The sequence below is a fragment of the Lissotriton helveticus genome, chromosome 6, assembly GCF_964261635.1.
Source record: "Lissotriton helveticus chromosome 6, aLisHel1.1, whole genome shotgun sequence".
NCBI lineage: Eukaryota > Metazoa > Chordata > Amphibia > Caudata > Salamandridae > Lissotriton > Lissotriton helveticus.
The window spans coordinates 1867986799-1868010994 of record NC_136067.1 but is presented as its reverse complement, the minus strand read 5'-3'; the positions used below and the strand labels follow the sequence as shown (position 1 = coordinate 1868010994).

General features: G+C 45.6%; 1 protein-coding gene across 2 annotated transcripts in view; it reads right to left on the bottom strand.

Moving 5' to 3' along the window:
- The window catches only part of RRP15 (ribosomal RNA processing 15 homolog), a 201912-nt gene that overhangs the window by 116806 nt on the left and 60910 nt on the right, over window positions 1-24196 (bottom strand). Inside the window, exons 2-3 of one of the 2 annotated variants that reach the window (XM_078649789.1) lie at window positions 20945-21204; window positions 2427-2524 (exon numbers count right to left, since the gene is read on the bottom strand). In XM_078649789.1, coding sequence (XP_078505915.1) covers window positions 2427-2524; window positions 20945-21204 — 358 coding nt within the window. The remainder of the gene's footprint in view (window positions 1-2426; window positions 2525-20944; window positions 21205-24196) is intronic. The other variant, XM_078649790.1, reaches the window with a different exon arrangement.

The window sequence follows — 24196 nt, the reverse complement described above, 5'->3', positions numbered from 1 at the left end:
GGTTGCAATGTGAGCTAGCTGGTCTCTAGGCCAACATATACTACGGGGTGCATGGAATCAGTCTAAGCACCACATCCTAAGCATATGTTGTCCACAAACGTACAGGTCCCACGGATTATTGGGAACCACACGACAGCCCGAATTACACTTGAATAGACTGTGTCCTGTCTCCATACAAAGGGCTGCGCTCCCCCTACAGATAGTCTGGAGCCAGGGCAGAGCACTTGTGTGCTTCAAAGGCATACCTCTAGAAGCTTCATCCCACTGAAAGGCACAACTGTGTATAAATACTGAACCTCAGACACCAACTCCTCAGTACACTTCTGGACCTGTGGATACTCTGCCAGGAAGAAGGGCTTCTGTGCTGCTACAACGACTGGCTCTCTGCTGGTACAAATGAACTGCTATCCTTCTGTGCTGCCCTGCTGCCTTTTTGCTTGTAGAAGAAGAACTGGACCGGCAACTACAACTTGAACCCAGGACTTAAGAATGATTCCAAGGGCTAGTCTGCTGGCCACCTGATCTAAGCCTCAGGGACATAAAAGACTCCCCAACACCCTACACCAGCCCATGGACCCAGCTGCAGCAAGTTCCTGACCCCCCCACCCCCCAAGTGGTGCATCTCAAGTCGAGGCCCCTAGTATGGCTTACAATCGCTGAAATCAAGCTTTTGGGCTCTTTGCCATCACAAATTGGTTTGTTTCTACTGAGACCTTGGCGCTCGCATCGCAGATCAGAGTGAAGCTCCATCTGCCGACTCTTCTCACTGCAGCACTGTCCACTTTCGGGGACCAGCACCGCGAAGTTCAAGCAACGCCCGCCCGTGAAGCTGGTTCCTCGTGCTTTGTTAACAGCCTCCTGCGTCGCTCTCCCCCGCAGCTCTCTGCAAAACCAACAGGACTCTTGGCATGAACATGATATGGTAAAACCTCAGCCGGCCGAACCTGGTGACTGTATCTGACGTGGTCTTCATCACAGTTGGCTTGAAAGTGTGACTTTGACCAGGTCCAGCAGGACCAGATATCTCACGCTGGCGTTTAATGCTTTATGGCGCTGTTTTCACTAAATTCTTTATTAATTCATATCTTCGGTTCTACTGATTGGATATTTGTCGTTTTGGTCTGTCTCGTTTTATTTATCAAATTTTGCTCTATTTGTCTAACTTGATGTGAGGTTTTTTGTGTAGTGTTTTCACTGTTTAACTGTTTGACGTGTTGCACAAATACTTTAGCTATTGTCTCAAAGTTAAGCTGGACTGTTCTGTGACAAGCTACCAGGGGAATGAGCACAGGTTAATTTGGGGTTTGCTTGTGCCTTACACTGACAAGGATTGTAGTTGCTGTTTGACCAGGGCTCGCACACCGGTCAATAAGTAAACCAATTTTGCGCAGCACAGAATTTACATTCTATATATTTCCTTATCAAAGCCATTATAGAATTGATTATATTCTAGCAAAGTCCTACCAAATGTTTAATAGAGGGGGCCATGACTGAACTGATAGTGGTTGCCAACTATGCCTCGTGCCTCAGTTAATTATACTTTTGCAATTCAACAACACTATCAGAAGATTTGGAGAATAAATGGAGAATTGATGCGAGACTCAAATTTACTTAGAACTATAAAAGAAGCTATCCTTTTTCTTATTGTACTTTTTATAATTTCACCTTATCTTTTATCTGTCTTATCTCAACATCTGATCCTTCACATTAGGTCGAACAACCAACCTCCTTAACCAGAGAACTAATTTCCGAATCTATTCTTCTTTCAGAAATAAAGATCTTTGAGGCAATTACGATAGTACAGTTGTCCTATACACGTCCCTTCATTTATTCATGTATTCATTTGTTGCAGCAGTGGTCTCAAAGAAGGGCTGGAATTCAGTGCATACTTGATCTTACTTCTTACTATATTAATTATACGACATACATTCCAAGTTACAAAGAGACACTTTGATTGGGAACACAGATCTTTTGCCGCAACGCCCCTCCAATCCTGTATTTGGAGTCATGCTGTACACATCTGATTTTTTTTACCCAGTGAATCTTTTGCCAAGTAATAACTGGTGACAGGCATGCAAGTCAAAACAAATGCAGAATTAAAGTGCAGGGACACCAGTTCTGCATGTTATCCCCCATTCCAAACTGGAAAGCTGAAAGAGGCGAAACCGCTAAGTTGGTTAATGGATTTAGTCTGGGACGATATTAACACATGGGATATCTGCAGCACTACAAATGAGGGCATGTGTTTGTAAAACACTGCATTTAGCCCAATCATCCACCATCTAAGTATACATTTCAATCACCCTTTAAACTAAAAACTAGGAAAAACAGTCAGCATGTATAAATACCTCACTCTTGTATGTATGTGTGTGGGGCGGATGGTTGATGTGGTGGTCAGGAGGATATAAACACACACTTCACCTTACCTCGTGGCAACTTTCTGAAGATTTCTTTCATTTTCTCTATCTTTGACAGCATCTGGTTTAACTCTGCACATCATTTCCCATTCTCGCTTTTTTTCAAGCTGCATTATAAATAAAACATAATTTAAGAAATTAATAAAAAAACATGCCATTTTTATCTTTTTGGCCAAGTACAAAGCAGAGAACAGTTAATCAGCCCTCCTACTTTATTACATCAGAGATTGCAACATAGCTCGTAGTACGGCATTGATAAATGCCTGCAATACAAGACAAAATTGCAGCTCAAATCCAAGCTTTCAAAAAAGATGCAGCTTCAAACCACTTTTGTTGCAATGCAAAAGACGAGTAAACTAGCCAACCAGTCTTTGGCAGAGCAACCACAAGCTCCCATACTTCTCCATAGAAGGGAGCCCTTGCTGCAGGAGACAACTGACTCTAGATATCCGGAGAAGCTGCATGTGGGTATTAGGTAGTCTGCCGAAGCTGTCCAGAAAAGGTTCTAACTCGATACAAACCTCAGGCAAAGGTGTCTCAAAATTTCTGTCACCAATAAATGAGCTAGTCCGCTCCTGGGCAGACAAGTATTTTCCAAAGTTGTCTTGGTAATTAGCATCTTTTCAGGCAAATTGAATTTTAGCCCGCCCAAAACATCTGAAAGTATAAATGTGGAATGAGTTAGCGATTCTCTTCTTTGGGCCGTGAAACAGAACTTGAAAGAGAATGTGGGGGCTAATAGAAGGGTGTCTCTGAGTGGAGTTACTTCATTTCTTCCAGCTCAATTTAACTCCAGGGCCTGGAATAAATAGTAGAATGAGTCACATAAGCTGAATAAGTACTGCCAGGGAATGACCACAAGGTTTTCCTGAGCCCACGCAATGTACCTAAGGAATGAGGTGCATTACCTCAGTATTTAACCATTTAGAAGGAAACGAGCAAAAAAATCATATATACAATTGCAAATGAATCTCTTGTTAATATTATGAAAATGGAAGGAAAATAAATAAACAGTGTAAATGTCAGGTGGTCATGTCTTCCTCGTTTGCTTTCTTGGTTCTGCCTGTGGTGGGACATCATGCCCTCCCACTAAAACACTCTGGTGAAAGAAGGTGATTTCCATAGTTTGAGGGTCTTCATATTTCTAATTGAACTGCATGCTTCCTTGCCCATCAGCACTGTGAACTGAAAGGAGCGAAGAGCCGATACTTTACAGCCATTCAATGTTGTGTCTTGTAATCAACTCAATGCATCATAAGTGGTATTCTACAAAACGCAATATGGTAGGAGAGTAATATGGTAGGAGAGTTCCACTAACCTTTTTTATTTATACTATAGATTTTCATTTTAAACGGGCTGCCACATTTCCAGTAGGCATCTGAGCTCTAAACCTCATTGTATTTAGGGCAGTGGTCCTTAACGTGAGGTCTGGGGACCCCTGGGGGTCCACACAAACTACTCAGGTGGTCAGTGACTGCTAAGGAAATTGAATAATGCTAGCACATTAATAAATTGTATATAAATAAAGAAGTAAAATGTAAAAAAATCAATTACAACTTTCTGTAAATGTGAAGGAATTTGAAATTGGAGGCTAAAAATTAAGTGAGTATCCTCAGTCTGATTCCTGGGGACAGTGCATCAAACAGAATACAGTACAGATGATGCGTGCCCTCAAATGAATTTATAAAGGCTCCAACCTACCCATTTCAATTTTATTTTTTAATATTTGTTTGTGAATATATCAAATGTGTATTTGTTTGATGAATGCTTGTTTCTTGTTTTTTAGTGCATTGTTTTAAGGCTTGAATCATTGAAAACGGCTAGGACGTGGTCACAGGCTTTCAGTAATCACTCACTGGGGTTTGTCGGCTTTCAGTTATTACTAATTAGGGGTCCCCGGATTCCAATAAAGAATTAATGGGGATCCCTGGGTTCAAATAAAGATTAAGTGGTGGTCCACAGAAGTCAAAACTTTAAGAGCCAATGATTTATGGTATAAGCTATTCCACTCTTAGTGCATCGATCAAACTCAACACAATCCGCCGACCACTTACCACAGCTCGCCTGGAGTGTGTAAATTACACGCACTGCCAGTAAAGCATCCTGGTGGACCACCCACCCCCAAAGTCAGGCAGCATCTCCCCGACTGGCTCAGATGGGGATGCAGAGCCAGACAGACCTCGGAATCCCTCTTCAGATTCTAAGCCGTCCAACGGCAGCAAGAGCACACTAGACATAGACTCCGACTTGCTCAACCTAGAGGACTTAATGTATCCATGGTCGTCTGACTGGGCGCCTGAGGATAAAGTACCACATATGTGATGGGAAGGCTGAGCAAATCCCATGACAAGGAGATCCATTAATGTCTTAGCTCAAAGTGCCCTTGTCCATCACTGGAGGGCAAAGTAGCCTTAACTCCCAAAATAAGTCCTTGAATGACAACATTCCTGGGCAAGTACATATGGGACCCTAAGAAGGGCACTGACCGCTCTTGGCAAGTCTGTCGAGACAAGCTCCTTGACATAGCAGGCCCCCGAGGACGCTATAAACCTCCGGGTCCCTCATTTACCCAGATATCTTTTTGGGATGGGCTCAAAGGACAATCATTTTTTTTATTTTTTTTATTCCTAGGCATCAATTGTGCCCTTTCCACTGAGCAGTGGAGATCTCTGCTCAAATGAATCTACTCAAAACTGGGGGATCTAGACACTTTTGAGACAGGCCCAGTGGCTCCAGGAGGACTCTTTGGTGAACCTTTTGTTAAGAAACTGATCTAATTTATGGCTACATTAAATTCCTTCAATAAGGCCCAGTCATCCATCAAAAAAATATTTAACCCCCAGGTTTTCAAGCGGGCCGGTTGTGGGAGAGGGCACTTGGCCACACGCTTTTAACACTAGGCTTCATTCTGGGGCCAAGCCTCTAAACGCAGACAATGACAAGATCATACTCTGGTCTACTACCCAGCCCGAGGATATCCGTGGCTCAGGGGTGGCCATTCCCAGGGCTCCCCTCATAGCAAGTGTAATCCCGTTTTCCCCATGTAAGACTGGGGGGCTGGTTGGCAGAGTTTGCCCACAACTGAAGATCCCTAGCATCCAAAACTTGGGTCGTGCACACTATCCAAGGGTCCAGGATGGAATTTTACGGATCCCCTGTCCAACCACATCTCCCTCCCCATTAGGATTCTCCGACGAGAAGGCCTCCCTGGTTATTTCAGAGCCTCATCTCCAAAAGGTGCCATAGGTCCAAACACAATCATCCTTACGGGTTTATCAGCAACTTGTTTGTGGAGGATAAGCGCAATGGAGGTCAAAGACCCATCAAAAACCTCAAGCAATTCAATGAGTGGTTGTTTTCCTCCACTTCAAAATGGAGGGTATTCATCTTCTCTGAGAGCTCCTCCCCAACGACTGGCTGGTGCGCCTGGACCTTAAGAGTCTGTATCTCACGGTTCCAGTCTTCCCGCCTTACCAGAGCTTCCTGCAGTTCCACTGGTGTCAACAAACATTCAACTTCACAATACGTCCATTCAGGCTATCTTCTGCGCTTTGTCAAACACGCCTTGGAAAATCTCATGGCAAGGGGCATCCGACTCATTGTCTACTTGGATGATAAACTTCTCATGGACCAATGCCGTAGACAAGGACAGCGCACTTCCAGTTGACAGTTTTCCTACTCCAATCCTTGTGGTTCCTCATCAACGAGAAATCTCATCCCCAACGCAATCCCTTGTTTTTCTGGGCTTTGTAGTGGATTTGGTCAGAGCCACTCTGAGTCTACCATCACGGAAGATAGCTAGATCAGACATGAGCTATATATGCATGGTGGCCAGCAGTTATACTTCCCTGAGACAGATAGCCAGGGTGGTAGGCCTCCTCTCATCATCCTTTCAGGCTAGCTTCCCTGGCTCCCTTCATTATCGAGCCCTACAATAGTTAAAGATAGTCCACCTCTGAAAGAGTGTCACATACTTTCAGAGTGTACCCCGCTCAGACTAGGTGAAAGCAGAGCTCCAATGGTGGCTAGCCCACATGGAGGCATGGAAGAGCTGCACCATCTTCAGATCCCAACCGGACCTAGTGATAAAATCGGATGCTAGTGGCATTGGTTGGGGGCATCATGTGGAGGGAAATGGTCCAAACGAGAGCGTGCTCTGCATATTGACTGTCTAGAGTCCATGGACAGCTCACTAGCAGTGAACTGTTGGACCAGAGAGAAAGGTCAATGATGCGTCATTCTAAAAAAAAAAAAAACAATGTGACAGCAATTTGATACATTAACCATCTAGCAGGGACACCGTCCAAACTCCTTCTGGCATTAGCTCAGAGCTTCTGGGAGTACTGCCTCAAAAAATAAATCTTTGTCACGGCGGAACATCTTTCGGGCTCGGCCAACTAAGTAGGGGATTGGCAGTCAAGATACATGTGGGAACTCAGCCGATGGAAAATTGACCCTTAGGTGTTCAAAGTGATAGAATCCAGATGGGGCCCGTTCTCAGTGGACCTGTTTGGATCCTGGTTAGAGCACTAAGGGACCAGATATTTCAGTTGGAGGCCAGATGCAATGGCAGCCGCGATGAATGCCTTCCAGCACAATTGGGCAATGGAGACGGGATATGCCTTTCTCCCATTTTTCATGAGACCGCAGCTCTCAACCCAAGTCAGGAGATAACCCCCTTTTGGAGATCTCAAGTCTGGTTTCCAGTTCTGATGGGACTTGCTTGGGATTTTCCAAACCGTCTACCTGTTTCCAACTCCTCTCAAACCTACTACAGGGTATCCCTACCATCTTAATTCTGAAAGGTTCTCGGAGGATTACCGGGACGATGGCAAATCACAGGACTTTCGCACCCGGCTGAAGACTTCCTCTCCAAGACACGGGAAGACAGCACAGTCAAGAGCTATAGATTGGCTTGGTCCAGATGGATGGGTTGGTTGGTGTCACCAGAGACACTTGGATCCCGTGGGACAGGACTTGTCAATAACTTGAATTTGTTAGCCTCCTTTGCAACCAAAAGTTTGGCTTATAAGTCAGTGAATACCTTCTATTCGGCAATCAAGGCAGGACATATCTCAATTGAGTGCCATCCCATGGAAGAACATCCACTGGCCCAGAAATAACTCAAAGGCATCTGCTTATCACTCCCCCCTGAAGCCAGATATTCTGGCTTATAGGATGTAAATGTGGTGCTCAATTCGTTCATCTCATGGCCCCAAAACAAATATCTTTCTCGAATACAACTATTAGCCAAATTGTCATCACTCCCATCTCTGATCTCTTGCAGAAGGGTATACGATGTCAGGTCATTGGGCATCACTGTAAAAGGGTTTCCAACGAAAGGAGTTACATTCCACATTTTGTGACAAACAAAAAACAACTCTTGTATAGTCCCATATCTGGGTTTTCCAGATTCCCTGAAGTTTTGTGTAATGAGATGTATTAAGGCTTACGAAGCTATGACAGAAGATTTTTGTTCCCAGGGAAAGAGTCAACTCCTTATTGCTCTCAGGAAACCACACAAAGGTGTGTCGCCTTCCACCATCACCAGATGGGTACAGTGGGAAATGCAGGAAGCTGGCATTGGCACAAAGATGTTTGGGACACATTCTGCCAGAGGAGCAAGGGCTTCTAAAGCATTCTCTCTGCAGGCATGCTGGAAGATATTATGAATGCTGTGGATTGGTCTTCGGACTCTATGTTTAAGCATTTCTACTTTAAGCCACTTCCTAGTCTGACAGCTCCCATTGTAGATACGCTTTGAACTAGCATAATCCTTGCCTCCAGTCCTGACACAGAATAGAACATTTCCTAGCTTTGGTAACAGCAAACTGGACATTACCACACAAGTCAACACAGTCACTGATTCCTGCTTTCACACCCAGAATTTGTGGAGGAAGATCTTTAAATGGCTCCCAGGAAACACTAGAAAAACTGTCACTCACATCCTAGTTATCAGCAAGTTAGAATATGGGAACACCCTCTATGCTGTGACCACCAAGTAGCTCACTAAAAGATTACAAACCACCCCCACACGAACTTGCCTCACCCCAACACCTTAGGGAGTTCAACTGGCTCCCGATAAACAAACATGCTCATTTCAAACTCATCACACACACATTCAAGGCACCACACAACTCAGGCCTCATCCATCTGAACAGTTGCTTCTCCATTCATCAACCACCCACACACCTCCGCTCCACAGGACTACTACTTGAACACATACACAGAACCAGATCAGGAGGATGGGTGTTCTCTTACATTTCTCCTACTCCACATCAGAGCCTCCCTCTCTCTTCTTGAATTCTGCAACAATCTGGAGACCTGGCTTTTTAATTAACCAACCTACCAAAGGTAGGAGTAGGTACACACACACACACACACACACACACACACCCCTACTCGGCGCCAGGATACCATTGCCGGTAATAGTGCGCTTTACAAATACACATAATATAACATAACATAACATAAAGGATGTAGATATCCGTTTCAGGTAGAGTGTTCTCAGACCAAGTAGAACCGGGCAAATACAAAATAAAAAAAATGAGGTATCTACTTATTCAGTAGTTATCAAGCTCCACTCACCATTAGTTCTGTCTAACCGTAATAGATTAACTAAATTAGAAAAATTATACAGGTTAGAAACATTACTCCAATCACAAATTCTTCTGCACATGTCCTCCCAAACCTGCACATGTCCTCCCAAACCTACACAATTTCCCAAGGAGAGTCAAGCAGTGTATATGGGATGGTTGAGCAATACCAGAGTTCAATTTCGACAGGCTATCCATTGAAAACAATGTTCCTAAATTTGGCTCTGTATAAACTAAGGGCCAGATGTAGGTAATTTTATTTTACCACCTCTTAAATAGCGAATAAGAAGTGGTAAAATAGAAGGAGGGAGATGTAGGTAAATCCAGATGTGCATTTACCGAATCGGAAATATTCGGTATTTACCGATTCGGTAAATACCGACCGGTAATGCCCATTCATTCCGATGGGCTTTGAAGCCCATAGGAATGAATGGGCATTACCGATTCAGTATTTACCGAATCGGTAAATACCGAATTTCACAAGGGTGCAGGGGGTGTCACTTTGACACCCTCTAGCACCCCCAAAACAGGTTCGGGTGCCATGTGGCAGGTCTGCCTGTCATATGGCACAGATGTGCATGCACACATGTGCATGCACACCGGAATCGGTATTTTACCATCAAATAGGATTTGATGGTAAAATACCGATTCGGTAAGGCTTGTGGGACTCAGAAGAGTCCCACCTACATCTCAATTTTACCGATTCGGTAAAAATACCGACTCGGTATTTTACAGAATCGGTAAATTTACCGATCGGTAAATCTACCGATTCTGTAAAATTGAGTGACCTACATCTCAAATTCCAATTACCGGTCGGTAACGGCCGAATTCGGCCGTTACCGACCGGTAATTGGCCACCTACATCTGGCCCTAAATAGCCTACTCTCCCGGGGCAGCTGTCACAACACTGCTGAAATGGCAGTTAACATTTTTTAGATGGTCAATAGCCCAAAAACATCAATTTGTTTATCCAAGCCAAAATTGTATGCTCATTAGATGTTCATAAAACCGAGTACCTCTTCCACCAGTAAAGAGACCTACAGGAATCTCCAAGGGATCAGAACACACATTATCATTTCCAAAAAGCCAGAACTTAAAATCTCCCATGACCACAATGGGAATTTTACAGCATTGTTTTATTAATAAGTGTAGTGAAGAAAACAAACTACTAAACAACTAATCATTTCTAACTTTTCTCATGGGATGTACATGTTGATGATCACAGAGTTATTTTTTTATGGTGAGCATCTAGAGACTACAACTGCCAACGTGATATCCCTTTTCTCTAAAACAATTTTGCATGTACATCTGCTGGCAATCTAGAGCAGTGTAGTGTACCCTCCCTGCTGCCTACCCAGGGGGTCCCTTGTGTATTCTGGTTACAAAGTAAAAGATCAATAAACCCTAATTCAAGTAGGCATCAAATCTACTGCAAACACCTTACATCAGTACTGTTCTAAAGTCCCTCTACCGCCCATGTCTTCCAAACACCCAACAATCCCAGCCACATTCCAAGACATAATGGGCAACTGACTGGGATGATTCACCGTTTACACTGAGAAGTTCAGGCGTTGTTTCTGGAGGAGACCAGTTCATGAACTCTATCAGGATTTCTACAGCACGGTTAATCACCTGCAAGGGTATCCAGGCACTAGGTTCTTAGAACAATCAGTCAAACAGCCATGTCTTGAGTCCCCTTCCGAATTCTGTGAAAAAGGATGACGTTCAGAGGTGGAGGGGGAAGGCCGTTCCAGGACTCGGCAGTAAGGCAGGAGAAGGAGCGTTCTCTGCTATTGCTTGTAAGTATGCAGGGAGTGTCGGCCAGGGAGGCGGAGTGCAGGTATCTGGAGAGTTGGTGGTAGTTCAGGCGGTGGTTGCTGGACCTGGAGGGCCTTGTAGGCGTGAATCAGCATCTTGAATTGGCATCTTTTCTGGATGGGGAGCCAGTGGAGGTTCCTGAGGTGGGGGTTGAGGTGGGACCGTTTGGGGAGGTGGAGGATGAGTCTGGCAGCTGAGTTCTATATCGCCTGGAGTCTCTTTAGGAGTTGGGTGGTGATTCCTGCATAGATTGCGTTGCAGTGATGAAGTCGGCTGGTGACTAGGGCTTGAGATAAAGTTTTCCTAGGGTCGAAAGAGAGCCATCTGAAGACCTTTCGGAGCATGCGAAGGGTGTGGAAGTAGGCGGAGGCAACAGCGTTGATCTGGTATTTCATGGTGAGTTTGATGTCCAAAATGAGCCCAATGGTTGTGGGCTTGGTCTATGGGTACAAGTCTGCAAGGCCACCAAGTGTTGTTCCACGGGGAGGTGTTGTTTCCAAAGATCAGGACTTCAATCTTGTCTGTGTTGAGCTTCAGGCAGTTTAGTCTTCATCCAGTCAGTGACGCATGTCATGCAGTTGTGGAAGTTGGTCCTGGTGGTGGAGGGGTCTTCTGAGAGCAAGAGAAGGAGCTGGGTGTCGTCCGCGTAGAATAAGATGTTGAGGTAATGGGTTCTGACAATATGGGCCAAGATGAACCTTGCAGGATGCTACAAATGATGCTCTTGGGTTCCGACATGAAGGGTGGTAGGGGAATTCTCTGGGTTTGTCCTGTGAGGAAGAATATGATACATCTGGCGGCATTCCCCTGGATCCGGATGTGACGGAGTCTCTTTTTAAGGGTGTAGTGGGATACGGTTTTGAGTGCTGCTGAGAGGTTGAGGAGGATCAGGGCCGCTGTGTCTCCACGGTCGAGGATGGTTCTGAAGTAGTCGGTGGCAGCGATCAGGGCTGTCTCGGTGTGGTTGACGCAGAAGCCGGTCTGGGAGGTGTCCAGCAAGTTATCTAGGTGTTCGGTGAGTTGTCAGTTGATGGCCTTCTTGAGGGCTTTGGCGGGGAAGAGAAGTAGCAAGATGGGGCGGTAGTTCGAATTCTTTGGGGTCGGCGGAGGGCGCAGTCTAGATGCGGATGGGTGCAGCCGGCATGCCTCTGGTGCCCCCGTGCTGAGTCCTCCATTAAGTAGATACTGGGAAGGGGCAGGGTGCTGAATGGCAAAGTGGCAAACATGCAGGAAACAAGTGGCGCAGCAAGCCGGCTCAAAAAATGGTGTGGTACCCTTGACTGGGACATAGTATTAATGCATCCTAGAGAGGTAGCAATCCAATCCAGACTGCGCCTTATCCAATTTAATGTGCTTCATAGAACCTACTACGACAGAGTACGTCACTACAAGATGGGAAAGGTGACAGATACGGGCTGCCTCAGGTGTCACCGGGAGGAGGGGGACTTCTATCACATTATGTGGACTTGCACTGTGATACAACGATACTGGGTGGACGTTTTCAGGGAGTTAAGTGAGGTTATGGAGGCCCCGCTAAACCCAGATCCTAGGTTGGCCCTGCTGGGGATGACGAACGACGTGGACCTCCCCAGACCCCAATTGATCTTCCTGGTTTTGGTCCTGGTGGTGACAAAGAGAGACATAGCGAAACACTGGGGATCACCGGACGCCCTGGTACCGGAGGAATGGAGGAGAGGGCTGGACATGTACATGGCGGCGGAGAGAGTGACGTATAAAGCGAGGGGGTGCCCGAAAAAGTTCCGTAGAGTTTGGTCCAAATGGCGCGCTTATCATGGTTTGGATGGGGGGTTGTGAGGGGGGGATACAGTTATAGTTTGAGTACCTATATGAGCACATCGGGAAGAATGTGATTAGGGTGTTACTATGCAACTATGGATTACCGATTCTGCTTACAGGTCATATGTATATTACTTATGTCAAGCATGAAGCATGGGTGGGTCAGGGGTGGGGAGATAGGGAACGTGAGTGTGTGTACCATTATCTACATGACTATATTGTTATGGATTTATAAAATGCAAATAAAAATGTTTATAAAAAAAAAAAAAATGGTGTGGTACAGGAAATTAAAAGTCAACAGATAAAGAGCAAATACGGCTGAACACAAGCTGACTAACTTCCAGGAGACAGAAATTCAAATAAAGGCAGTGGCACGGTAAAGGAAAAGAAAAATCAAACAGAAAGATGTAGTAAAGTGTGTAGTATAAGATCAAAAATAACATGGAGATGTATTAAAGAGATAGAGAATCCTATGCACAGTATTAGACAGCATTTACAGGCCACGGTGATACAATAGTATAGGTATGAGGACAGTAACATTTAGAGAGTATTATTTATAAGAGCCTTTTGTGGAGTGATTGAAGGCTGTAGCGTCAAAAGATGAGGACACACTATTATCTTCATCCTAAAATATAAAGGAATTTTCCAGTAGAATTGGGTTCTTCTTCAATATTTAAACAGAATGAATTACAATAGTTCTTGTTAAGTGCAGCTTTTTACCATGGCCACTTAGAACACAGACATATGCGACAAGGACATGACCAAGAAGTAATGTGTATATTGCTTGCAAGTTTCCACATGTAGATCCCATTTCCAGCACGATGGATGTTACACTGTTGCTCATTCCCAGTGCGATTTTGGTTTCCCTTTCAGTACTAACTGGACGAAGTACACACGACAGTTATGAGACTTAGTGCAACAGGGAGAAGATAGAACAAAATGAAAGGTATACGTACATGCAAATAAGCAGACTTCCATCATTGATATTAGAAAGGAGAAAATATTACAGCAGGCTTCTCACACGTGTAGCTCATAAGGTGCTGGTAGCTCTCCAGCTACCTGCAAGTAGCTCTCCCCTGTGCATCCCAGCCTACTAAATTAGAATTTTTTACTTGGTTGAATTAATACATTTATACCAAAATTTAAAAGTGTGTATTCAAGACAAAAAGTGAATGCTCTCAGAACTCAAAACCAGGTGTTTGGTGACTTTAAAAATGCATTTAAAGCTATTTTGGTGATAAATCAGGCAGCACTGGGGAGACATATTACTAGTATCATTAATAACTTGGGGCCAATATAAAGACATGCCACATTGACAAAGTATTTTTCACATTACTGTTGGCAACTGTTCTTGCTGCACGGAGGTGATCAATGCTGGTGATCTTGTGGTGCCCAATAATGTAATCTTGTCTGAAGTGGTTACTATTAAAACTCTAATAATGTTAGTAAATGAGGTTTTCATTGAACATTGCTCCTATTAATGGAAAGGTTGGAGACCCCTGTACTACAGAATGAAAACCGTTAATACACAAGTAAGGTATCTCAAAGGCAGGCAAGAACAACATAACGGGGCCACAGGAGGCACCCAATGCATTTTCTTTCTGATGGTCATTCTTTCATACATTATATGTAATGTAACTATTCATTCTGTATGCAACTCGCCAGCTTTGAATTTAACACAGCTGGCCTTCGTTCACCAACTCTTCACGCACAGCTGTAGTGTTGTTTCTACTTCTAAAGCACTGATGCATATTCTTTTATCACTAGGAAAATGCTACCACAACTGTTTATATTTGCATGCCTGTACCCATGGCAATGGTGTTACAGTTGGGCCTCAATGCCTTTCATGATCCACATCTCTAAACTCCACGTTAAATTTATGAGACTATGACCACACTCCTCGAAAAAAACGTCATCACCTATTCAGCCAACTGGTTTTACCATTCTATAAAATACTTTATTTTTGATCCATACATAATTGTACATAGTAATTTTATTTAAGATAGTGTATAAAATATAGAAGGAAATAGCACAGCTTGATTCGAGGGTAGAAGTGCACTCTACAGACAACTTATTAAAACATGAAATGTCACACACTAAAGGTTGCTTAAAGTGAACACACGTTTGCACATTGTGGCGTTACCGTCGTGCTCGCCAACAGAAAACATCAGCTGTGAAATAATTAAGCAAAACAAGTATCATATTCACATGGTAACAAGGAAACCCACAGCCATGGTCACTCCTACAGCCTGCTGGGTGCATGCTGAAGGTAAAGGATTCCAAGCCACCCTTCTGTAAGTTTATTGATCAAATTCTACAAAAACATGAACACCGTCAGTTATGCTAGGCATGATTAGGTAATGGAGACAATTTTCCACTCCTTCACTATTGGACTAGTTGAGCTTAACGCCCCCGGTGGGCGTGTGCATCGGACGGCTGGGGGCCGTCCGATTTCCGCACGCGTAAAATCCGCCCGCACAGCAAGGAAATTTCTGCCGCAGCAAATGGGTTAAGATCAAGAGTATTTTGCAACATTTGGCTAGAGGATAGCAATCCAGGTAAAATTAGCACATTACACATTGCAGAATCCTGGAAGGAGCGGAGCTCTATCTGAAAATGAAGGGCATTTGCAACAGCCCCACTAATCCATTGTACACCACCGGCCCAAACACTGATCAAACCCATGATGTTCAAGTTCCGTTTAAATGCAAACAGTGGTTGAGAGGCTTCTCCAGTACAACAATATCTTTTGTCAGAGGAGATGAGGAGTTACAGTACATCTAAATTCTCAATGTTGCCATTTTCCTTCAAATGGTTCTTTGTGCAATGCAAGAGGGACTAAACTGAGGACTAGAGCTGAAAGGGCCTAGACTAGGAGAGACGTCTTTACATCTGTAACGAAAGGCTTTGTTCACTTAACACTGCCAGGCAGACATTTCTTCATACTAGTGCATCCTTTCTGCAGTTTAAGTCAACTGTAGTCTTCATACAAGATCTCCGACAATTGTCTTTATTAAGAGCAAAGAGCCTGTAAGAAATCTCAGATCTATCCCTACTACACCATGCCCAAATGATTCCAACAGCAAATATAAACAGTTACAATGGGGACTAGCCACCAATACCGGTTTAGGACAAATAAGGCATATTTTAATGCTGGTCTGTAGCGGCGTGTGCAAAGCACACACTTTAAAAAAAAAAAAGAAAAACCTTTCCAAGTAGAGGATTATCCATGAAAAAACACACAGATACACCAAACTAAAGTCAAGCATAAACCCTAAAAAAATGTTTTTTTAAAATCACCACAGTACAGCAGTTCCAGTCTAAGGGTTTTCTGGCAGAGGGGTAGAACTGAGCAGTCTATGCATTGAAAGAGCAGAGCCTGGCACAGTAGGAGGATGCACAAAAGGTGCACTTTTCACATTCAACGTTTTAAAGAGAAATTAAAAAAATATTGGTCAGTGAATATGTTGTTTTATTCCACTTTTGTGACATTGATAAAATATATATTTTTTAAATGACTAGAGGGATCTTGACAAAATAAGCACTGACAAAGCCAATGGGGCTGGTGTTGACCATCAGACTTTTAGCTTTAGCAGTACTTGTTTAGCATGGTTTTTGCAAAACTTTGTTGAGGAAGCTGCCGGGCCTTCATCCATCTTAAAAAAAAACAGTGGCTAAAAGCAAAAGTATTTTATGGTTTCAAAAAGGCACATTACCATAGTAGCTCATGGGAATTACGGGAACCTCTGTGTGTGTATGTGCTACTTGTGAAAGGGTATAATGCCATCACTCATAGTAAAGTTAGCCAGTGGCTGAAGTGGGCTGACCTACTAAACTATGCTTATATGTTATACTTGGCAGATTAAAAATGTAAATTATACAATAAAATACCAATAGAATACGTAGGCTGGATAAGAGCCCATGTAAGTATATTACACATATAAATTTAGTAAAATCAAAATGTCCTGGATTACGTCAGACCTAAAACTTTGAGCCAGTGGAACATACTGATGCTAATGAGCTACGGACATTGCAGAAGTTATTTCTAGGGCCAGATATTCTCAGGAGACAAGCAGACCTAGAGACTGGCTCAAAATACATTTTATTGATTTGTGCAGTATAATACGCTTTACTCTCAAAGCACTTGCAAATACACACCTTGGATTACAGTTGTACTCTGCTTTGTAACAGTTTAGCAGAGTGTTCATCCCTTGAGAAGATCAGCCCTTGCTGTAGGAGAAGAGACCAGTAGATGAGCATGAAAAGGCAGTATGCACTGCAGGATAATGTCCATTGGGGGTTATTGTTCTAGATACAACTCGTGGCAGTGGGGATGTGCTAGTTTCTAATGGGAGCTGACAAGCTCTGACATTTCCCCTGCCTACTCAGTTAAAGGTCCGCTACTATAGACTTGGATGTAGACTGCATGTACAGAAAAGAGAAAAGCAGGGGATGTATGAGGCTCCTAAGGCAATGAATCGGGTATCTGAATGTCTAGATTCTGATCTATCAATCAATCAAGGTTTCTAAAGCGCAAGCTACTCACCCGCAAATGGGTTTCAAGGGTCTGGGGGGAGGCGGAGGGGGAGTACTGCAGTGTCTGGAGGATCACTGGGTTCCATCGAAGAGCCAGGTCTTGAGGTTCTTTAGGAACGTAGGGAGCGAGGCAGTCAGTCAGAGGTAGAGAGGGAGGGAGTTGCATGCCTTGGCCGCATGAAGGGAGAAGGAGCGCCCTCCTAGTCTGCTTTTCTTGATCCGAGGTACCGTTGCGAGGGAGAGCTGGGCTGAGTGGAGAGAGCGCCGTGGAGCATGGAACACGAGGCGGTGGTTAAAGTTGGTGGGTCGGGTGTTGTGGAGGGCCTTGTGTGCATGGGTGAAAAGCTTGAAGGTGATTCTCTTCTTAATGGGGAGCCAGTGTAGGGACCGTAGGTGTTGGCTGATGTGGCAGTGGAGCGGTATGTTGAGGACTAGTCTGGTGGCGGCGTTCTGGAGTTTGCGGGTGAGGTTCTTGTTGATCCCGGTGTATAGTGCATTGCCGTAGTCCAGTCTGCTGCTGATGAGGGTGTGTGACAGTTTATGTGTTCGTGGGGAATCCACTTGAAGGTCTTGCGGAGTAGGCTAAGGGTGTGGTAGCAGGAGGAAGTGATGACTTTGACCTGGCTGTCCATTTTGAGTTCAGAGTCCAGGATGATTCCGAGGTTGCGTGCGTGGTCTTTGGGGGTCGGGGGGTCTCCGAGGGCGGGAGGCCACCAGTTGTCATTCCAGGCGTCGGGGTGAGGGCCATGATGTGTATCTCGGGTTTGTACGTGTTGAGTTGTAGGCAGCTGTTCTTCATCCATCTGGCGACAGCTTCCATTCCATCATGAATGTTGCGTTTGGTGATGTTGGGTTCGTTGGATAGGGAGAGGATGAGTAGGGGGGTCGCCTGCGTACGAGGAGATGTTGGGTCCGTGTGCTCTGATGAAGGATGCGAGCGGGCCATGTAGATGTCTACAGGGTCATGCTGATGGAGGATCCTTGTGGGACTCCGCAGGTGGTAGGAGTCGGTTCTGAGAGGAATTGAGGGAGTCCGACTCGTTGCGTTCTGCCGGAGATGAAGGAGAGGATCCAGGCGAGGGCCTTGTTCCAGATTCCTGTGTCACGGAGTCTGCGGGCTAGGGTGCGGTGAGAGACAGTGTCAAAGGCCATGGAGAGGTCAAGAAGGAGGAGGGCCACGGTCTCTCCTCTGTCAAGGAGGGCGAGGAGTGTGGTTTCGGTGCGGTGGTTCCTCCTGAATTACTGATTGGGAGGAGTCGAGGATGTTATTTACTTCGATGTTGATGGCCTTTTCCATGACTTTGGCCGGATAAGGGCGTTGGGAGACCGGTCTGAAATTCTTGAGGTCGGTGGAGTCCGCTGAAGGTTTTTTCAGGAGAGGGTTGATCTCGGCGTGTTTCCAGTCGTTGGGGAAGAAGGCGGTCTCGAAGGAGCGGTTGATGATACGTTGAAGTTCAGGGCAATGATGCCTGCTGCTTTGCAGTAGATATGATGGGGGCAGGCGTCCCTGGGGGCCCTGGAGTGGGTGGTCTTCATTATCCTCAGAGTGTCTTCGATGCTGAGGCCGGTCAAGTGTAGGCTGCGTGCTCGTGGGGGTTGTTGCCGTTGAAGTTGTCGTAGATGGTCTTAATTTTGTGATGGAAGCAATTGCTGAGTCTGTCACAGAGGTACTGGGACGGAGTGATGTCTGTTGACGCGCTGTTGGGTTGTGTGAACTCTTTGATGATGCCGAAGAGTTCCTTGCTGTTGTGAGCGTTGGTGGAGATTGTGTCCTGCAGTGCTTTCTTCCTGGATAGTTTGATGAGCTTGTGGTGGGCCGCGGTAGCTGTTTTGAAGTTGTCGAGGTCAGTCGGGGTTTTGGCGTTCCTCCACAGTTTATCGGGTCGTCTGCAGGTGCGCATGGAGTCTCTAGGTTCCGTGGAAAACCAGCTGGCTTTCTTTGCGTGGTGCTTGAAGGCTTTCTTGAGGGGGGGGGGGCGAGGGTGTTGGCGCAATCGGTGATCCAGTTGTGTAGAGTGCAGGCGCCGGTGATGGGGTCATCGTCATTTGTGGAGGGATTCAAATGGGATGTCGGTGGCAGTTATTGGAGGTGATACTGCAAGAGTCAGAAAAACAACGGAGTTTACCTATGGTACAGGGTTTCAAGTTGATAATGAATTTATTTTTGCTTCAAAGTAAGGAAAGGTAGATATAATCCCTTTCATACTAACCACCAAAAGGGGTTATAATAACGCCTAGAAAACTCACCTATGGGTAACACAAAGGAGTCTCAAACAAAAAAAAAAGCAGCAAAGTTGCTCAATATTTGAAGTAGTTCTTTGAGTTATGCAGGGCTTCCTGCACGACTACCCTTCTTTTCCCCAATCAAGCCTACTTATCTCCCTAGTCAGATCCCCACACCACTCCTATCCAACCCTTCTGCTCTACACAGCAGTGTCAGATAAGTTGAGTTACGAAAACTCTTGTGAACACAACCAGACTTGCAAAGTACTGAAATTGATTCATGGTTCAAGACACCGGATACATTCAGTGCCCTCGAAGACAGCATCTCAGCTGGAAGGTGTGACCGAGGTGTTTGTAGTTCCAAACAGTGACAATAGGCCATGAAAGGTAAGTGAGGAAAAAAGCAGCTTCACACCATGCAGTTGCTACTCTGTCTTTTACTGCGTGCAACTTTAGAACAAGGCTGCAAGGCAAAAGTTGGAGTGCAGATGGATAAGTAAAAATCTCCTAAATCTTCCAAAGAAAAAGACATGTGACGGATAGTTAGGGGGAGAGGGAGAGAGATGCAGAGCAAAGGTGTCTGGTGGGCTGATGGAATTTCAGGCGGTGGTTCAAGTACGCGTGTCCACAGTTGTGTTGGGCCCTGTTTGCATGGGTCAGGAGGTTGAACTGGCATCTTTTCTGTACAGGGAGCCAGTGGAGTTCCTTGCGGTAGGGGGGTGATGTGGGTTTGTCTAGGGAGATCCATGACGAGTATGGCAAATGGCGTTCTGTATGGCATGTAGTCGTCAGAGGAGGAGAACTGCGACCCCTGCATACAGAGCGTTGCCGTAGTCCAGTCAGCTGGAGAGGAGGGCCCGGGTGAGATGATGTTTCCATACAGGTAACCAATGTGTGCAAGCGCAGAGGTGTGAGAGCGAGTAGAGGAAATGCTAGTTTCCAAACTGCTTCCACTGTGTAGCAGAGAACCATGAAACCAAGCTATACCACCTACAGCTTCTTCACCTGGCTGACAGCTAACAGTACCCCACTCCTAATCTATACCACCTCTTTACACCATTGTGTGTTAATCCCGCTGGTCAATGCCAGAGGAGGGACCCTCCCTTTTGGTTGCTCAATAGCCTTTCATTAAGAGAGAAAACTCCCATCTTTCAAGTCAAAAGTTGTTACCAGGCAAACAAAAAATACTTAAATGGAAACATCTTTTAAAAAGAAAAAGAAAAAGCACAATTTGATGAGCTGTTTGTTTTTTAAACATTCTTGCCTTCCTCAAGGAGTCAACGCACAGCAAATACGTTTTATTTGACAAAAACATGACCATTAATCACAGTAGAATTCATATGATATGTGCATATTTTTATCTATTTGTGTGAGTGACCAATTAAGCTGATACAGACTCGCATCACGTTTCTCTCAGATGTGTAAAAACTAGATCAGAAACAATATAAAAGACTAAACATTCACTCCTGCATAGTTGTCTACAGGTCTGCATGAGCTCTGCTTTTCAATCGTTAAGAAGACCACTTAAAATAACATCATGCATCTATATTCACACACCTGCTTCCTTTTCTCCAACTTTTCTTGTCGTTCTTTCTCTTTCTCCTGCTGCAGTTTTTTGTTTTTAAGCAATATGATGGGTTGGCTGACAGGGGTCTTCTTATTTAGAATTTTTGCCATAGCATCAGCCCAGCCTGAACCAGGGCATTCATTGTTTTCGGCTTCATGATGGCTCTCTTCATCACTAGCAGCGTTTTCAATGTCCGCAGATTCCACATCTGATGAAAAGTCTTCTGCAAGATCTGAACCACCGTCAGAATCTGAAACGAGGAGAGACTACATTAAACCATGTTATGCTCATTACAATAGTTTAATACAAGCAACGTCAAAGCAAATAGGTTCGACTTTTGCACTGGCTTCTGATGGTTTTGCAAGTGTTTGTTAACGAACTTAAGAGTGAAAAGAGACAAAAGCAACTGGAAAATGGATGCTATAGATACAAATGTTGACTTCTTTTAGCATATCCCTACCTACGCTCCTCTTTAAATTTCCCTGACCACCTCCTGTTTAGAAGAGCTACCCATTTTACAGCCACTCCCCCATTCACCACTAAAACTGAGAACTCCGCCAAAAATCAAAAGAGGAGGCAGCAAAGGTCTTTACACGTAAGTTTGCTAATAGCATTTTGTAGTACATGAGCAGTACAACTTTACAAACTACTAAATGCAGTTTGTGACTAGGTCCCAATATGTTTGCCACAAATAGTGTAAGTTTCATAGATGTCAAAGGCCCGTCTGGGAGTAGAGGTTGAGTCACAGAGCCAGGTCTTGTGATCCTTCCTGAATTGTGTCAGCGACGGGGATTGCCTGAGGTGGAGGGTTAGGGTGTTCCAAGTCTTAGCGGCGAGGTAAGAAAAGGATCTTCCTCCAGATCTGGTGTTGTGAATACACGGGATGGTGGCCAGTGCAATTTGGGCGGAGCAAAGTTGTGTGGCAGGTATGTAGAATGAGAGGGGGTGGTTCAGAAATGCTGGTTCATCATCGTGGAGCGCCTTGTAGGCATATGTGAGGAGCTTGAAGGGGATTCACTAGTTGACTGTGAGCTAGTGGAGTTGTCGGAGGTGTTGTGCGATGTTCAGCCTGGGACGACCAGGAGTCGTCCCAAGCTGAAGGGGTGGATCCCAGGATGAGTACTTCGGTCTTGTCCGAGTTGAGCTTGAGACAGCTATCTTTCATCTAGGTGGCAACGGCCTTCATTAAGCTGGGAAAGTTGGTTCTGGCGGCTAAGAATTTGTTGGTGAGGGAGAGGATCAGCTGGGTGTTGAATGCATAGGAGACGATGTTGAGCCCGTGAGGTCTTACGATGGCCACGAGGGGGGCCATGTAGGCGTTAAAGAGGGTGGGGCTCAGGGAGGGGCACTCTGCAGCTGATGTCTGTAGGTTCTGAGGAGGAACAGAGGTAGTCTAACTCGCTGTGTTTGGCCGTTAAGGAAGGTGTGGATCCAGTCCAGTAAATGTAAATGTAAATGTAGTTGAGCTTATATAGCGCACAGCTACCCGCAGTGGGTTTCCCGGCGCTTGCTTAGGGAACCCTTCCTGGTATTCCCCTGTGAGATAGCAGGGTATCCACAAGGTGAAAGTCAGGCATCCCGCCGCGAGGGGCCGTTGTGGAGATTAAGCAAGCTATTGCCCAGAGTCGCAGAGTGTGAACCCGTGAGTCGAGGAGGCACCGGGGCGAGAATTATCGAGTCCGTGGAATTTTTAGCCCAAGACCCCGTCGAGGCGGGGAATTGAACCCTGGTCCAGGACCGATCTCAGCTTCCGGGTCTGCTGCCTCTAACCCCTGAGCCACACTTCTCCACAGTATGCCAGCGTAGGGGAATATTGTGATTAGGGTACAGTGGGAGAAGGTATCGAAGGCAGCCAAGAGGTCCAATAGGATTTGGGTTGTGGTTTTGTTGTGGTTGAGGAGGGAGCGGATGTCGTCGGTTCTGGTGAGGAGTGCGATCTCGGTGCTGTGGTTACTTTGCAAGCGGGACTGAGAGATGTCTAGGACGTGGTTCTCTTCGATGAACTCGGAGAGTTGGGCATTGATGGCCTTCTCTATGACCTTTGCAGGGAAGGGTGAGGTGGGAAATGGGTTCACAATTCTTGAGGCCTGTCAGGTCGGCAGATGGCTTCTTCGGCAGGGGTTTGATCTCTGCATGTTTCCAGTTGTCAGGGAAGGTAGCAGTTTCAATGGAGCAGTTGATGGTGCGGCAAAGCTCTGGGGTGATGGAGGTGGCTGCTCTATGGAAGATGTGATACGGGCAGGGTTCCGGAGTGGATGCTCTTCATGGTCTTAAGTGCGTTGTCTGTGGAAAGAAGAGTCCAGTTGAGAGGGATCTATTGGAGTGCTGCATGGTTGCGTGAAGAGGTGATGGGAGTTGTGGCACTGTCTTTGGTGTCGAAGGGGTCGCAGATTTGCCCCATTTTGTGGTGGAAGAAGGTGCAGAATTTGCTGCAGAGGTCTTGGGAGGGTGGGATGTCTGTGGTCTCGCTGTTGGTCCTGGCAAGCTCTTCAACGTTGTCAAAGAGTTCTTAGCTGTTGTGTGCATTGGCGTTGATTCGGTCTTGGAGGGTCATTTACTTTGTGGTTTTGAGGAGGAGATGGTGAGAGTTGATGGCGGTTTTATAGGTTGCATAGGTTTCTGGGGTTTTCTTGTAACTCCATCTCTTCTCGAGTCATTTACAGGTGCGTCTGGACTACAGGAGGGTGGGGGTGAACCAGCTGGCTTTCTTGGAGTGTTGATTGCGCTGTTCCTTCTTGAAGGGTGCCAGAGTGTCGGAGCAGTTGGAGATCTATCCGTGAAGGTTGCGTGCGGAGGTGCTGGCGTCTGTTGATTTCGGCAGTGTGGTAGTGTTGAGGAAGGCGATGAGCTGTTCTTTGGTGGCCTTGTTCCAAATACGACGGGAGGGCTGTGAGAGCAGTGGTGAATGGTGGGATTGGCGAAGGTGTAGTGCACTCAGCGGTGGTTGGTACAAAGGAGTTTGATGGTGTGGCCATGGGTGATGTTCCCGCTGACAGAAAAGACGGGGATGAGCGGGTGTCTAGCTGTGTGGGTGGGAACGGTGACTAGCTGCTTGAGTCCGATGTTAGCGAGGTTCTCCAGAAGGGATGTAGTGTTCTGGCCACTGGCATTGTCCAGGAGGAAGCAGAGGTTGCCGAGTAGGATGTAATCGGTGGATGCGAGAGCCTGGGGTACGATGAGGTCTATGATGGCTTTGGTGAAAGGAGGGCAGGGGGTCAGGAGGCCTGTAGAGGAGGGTGCCA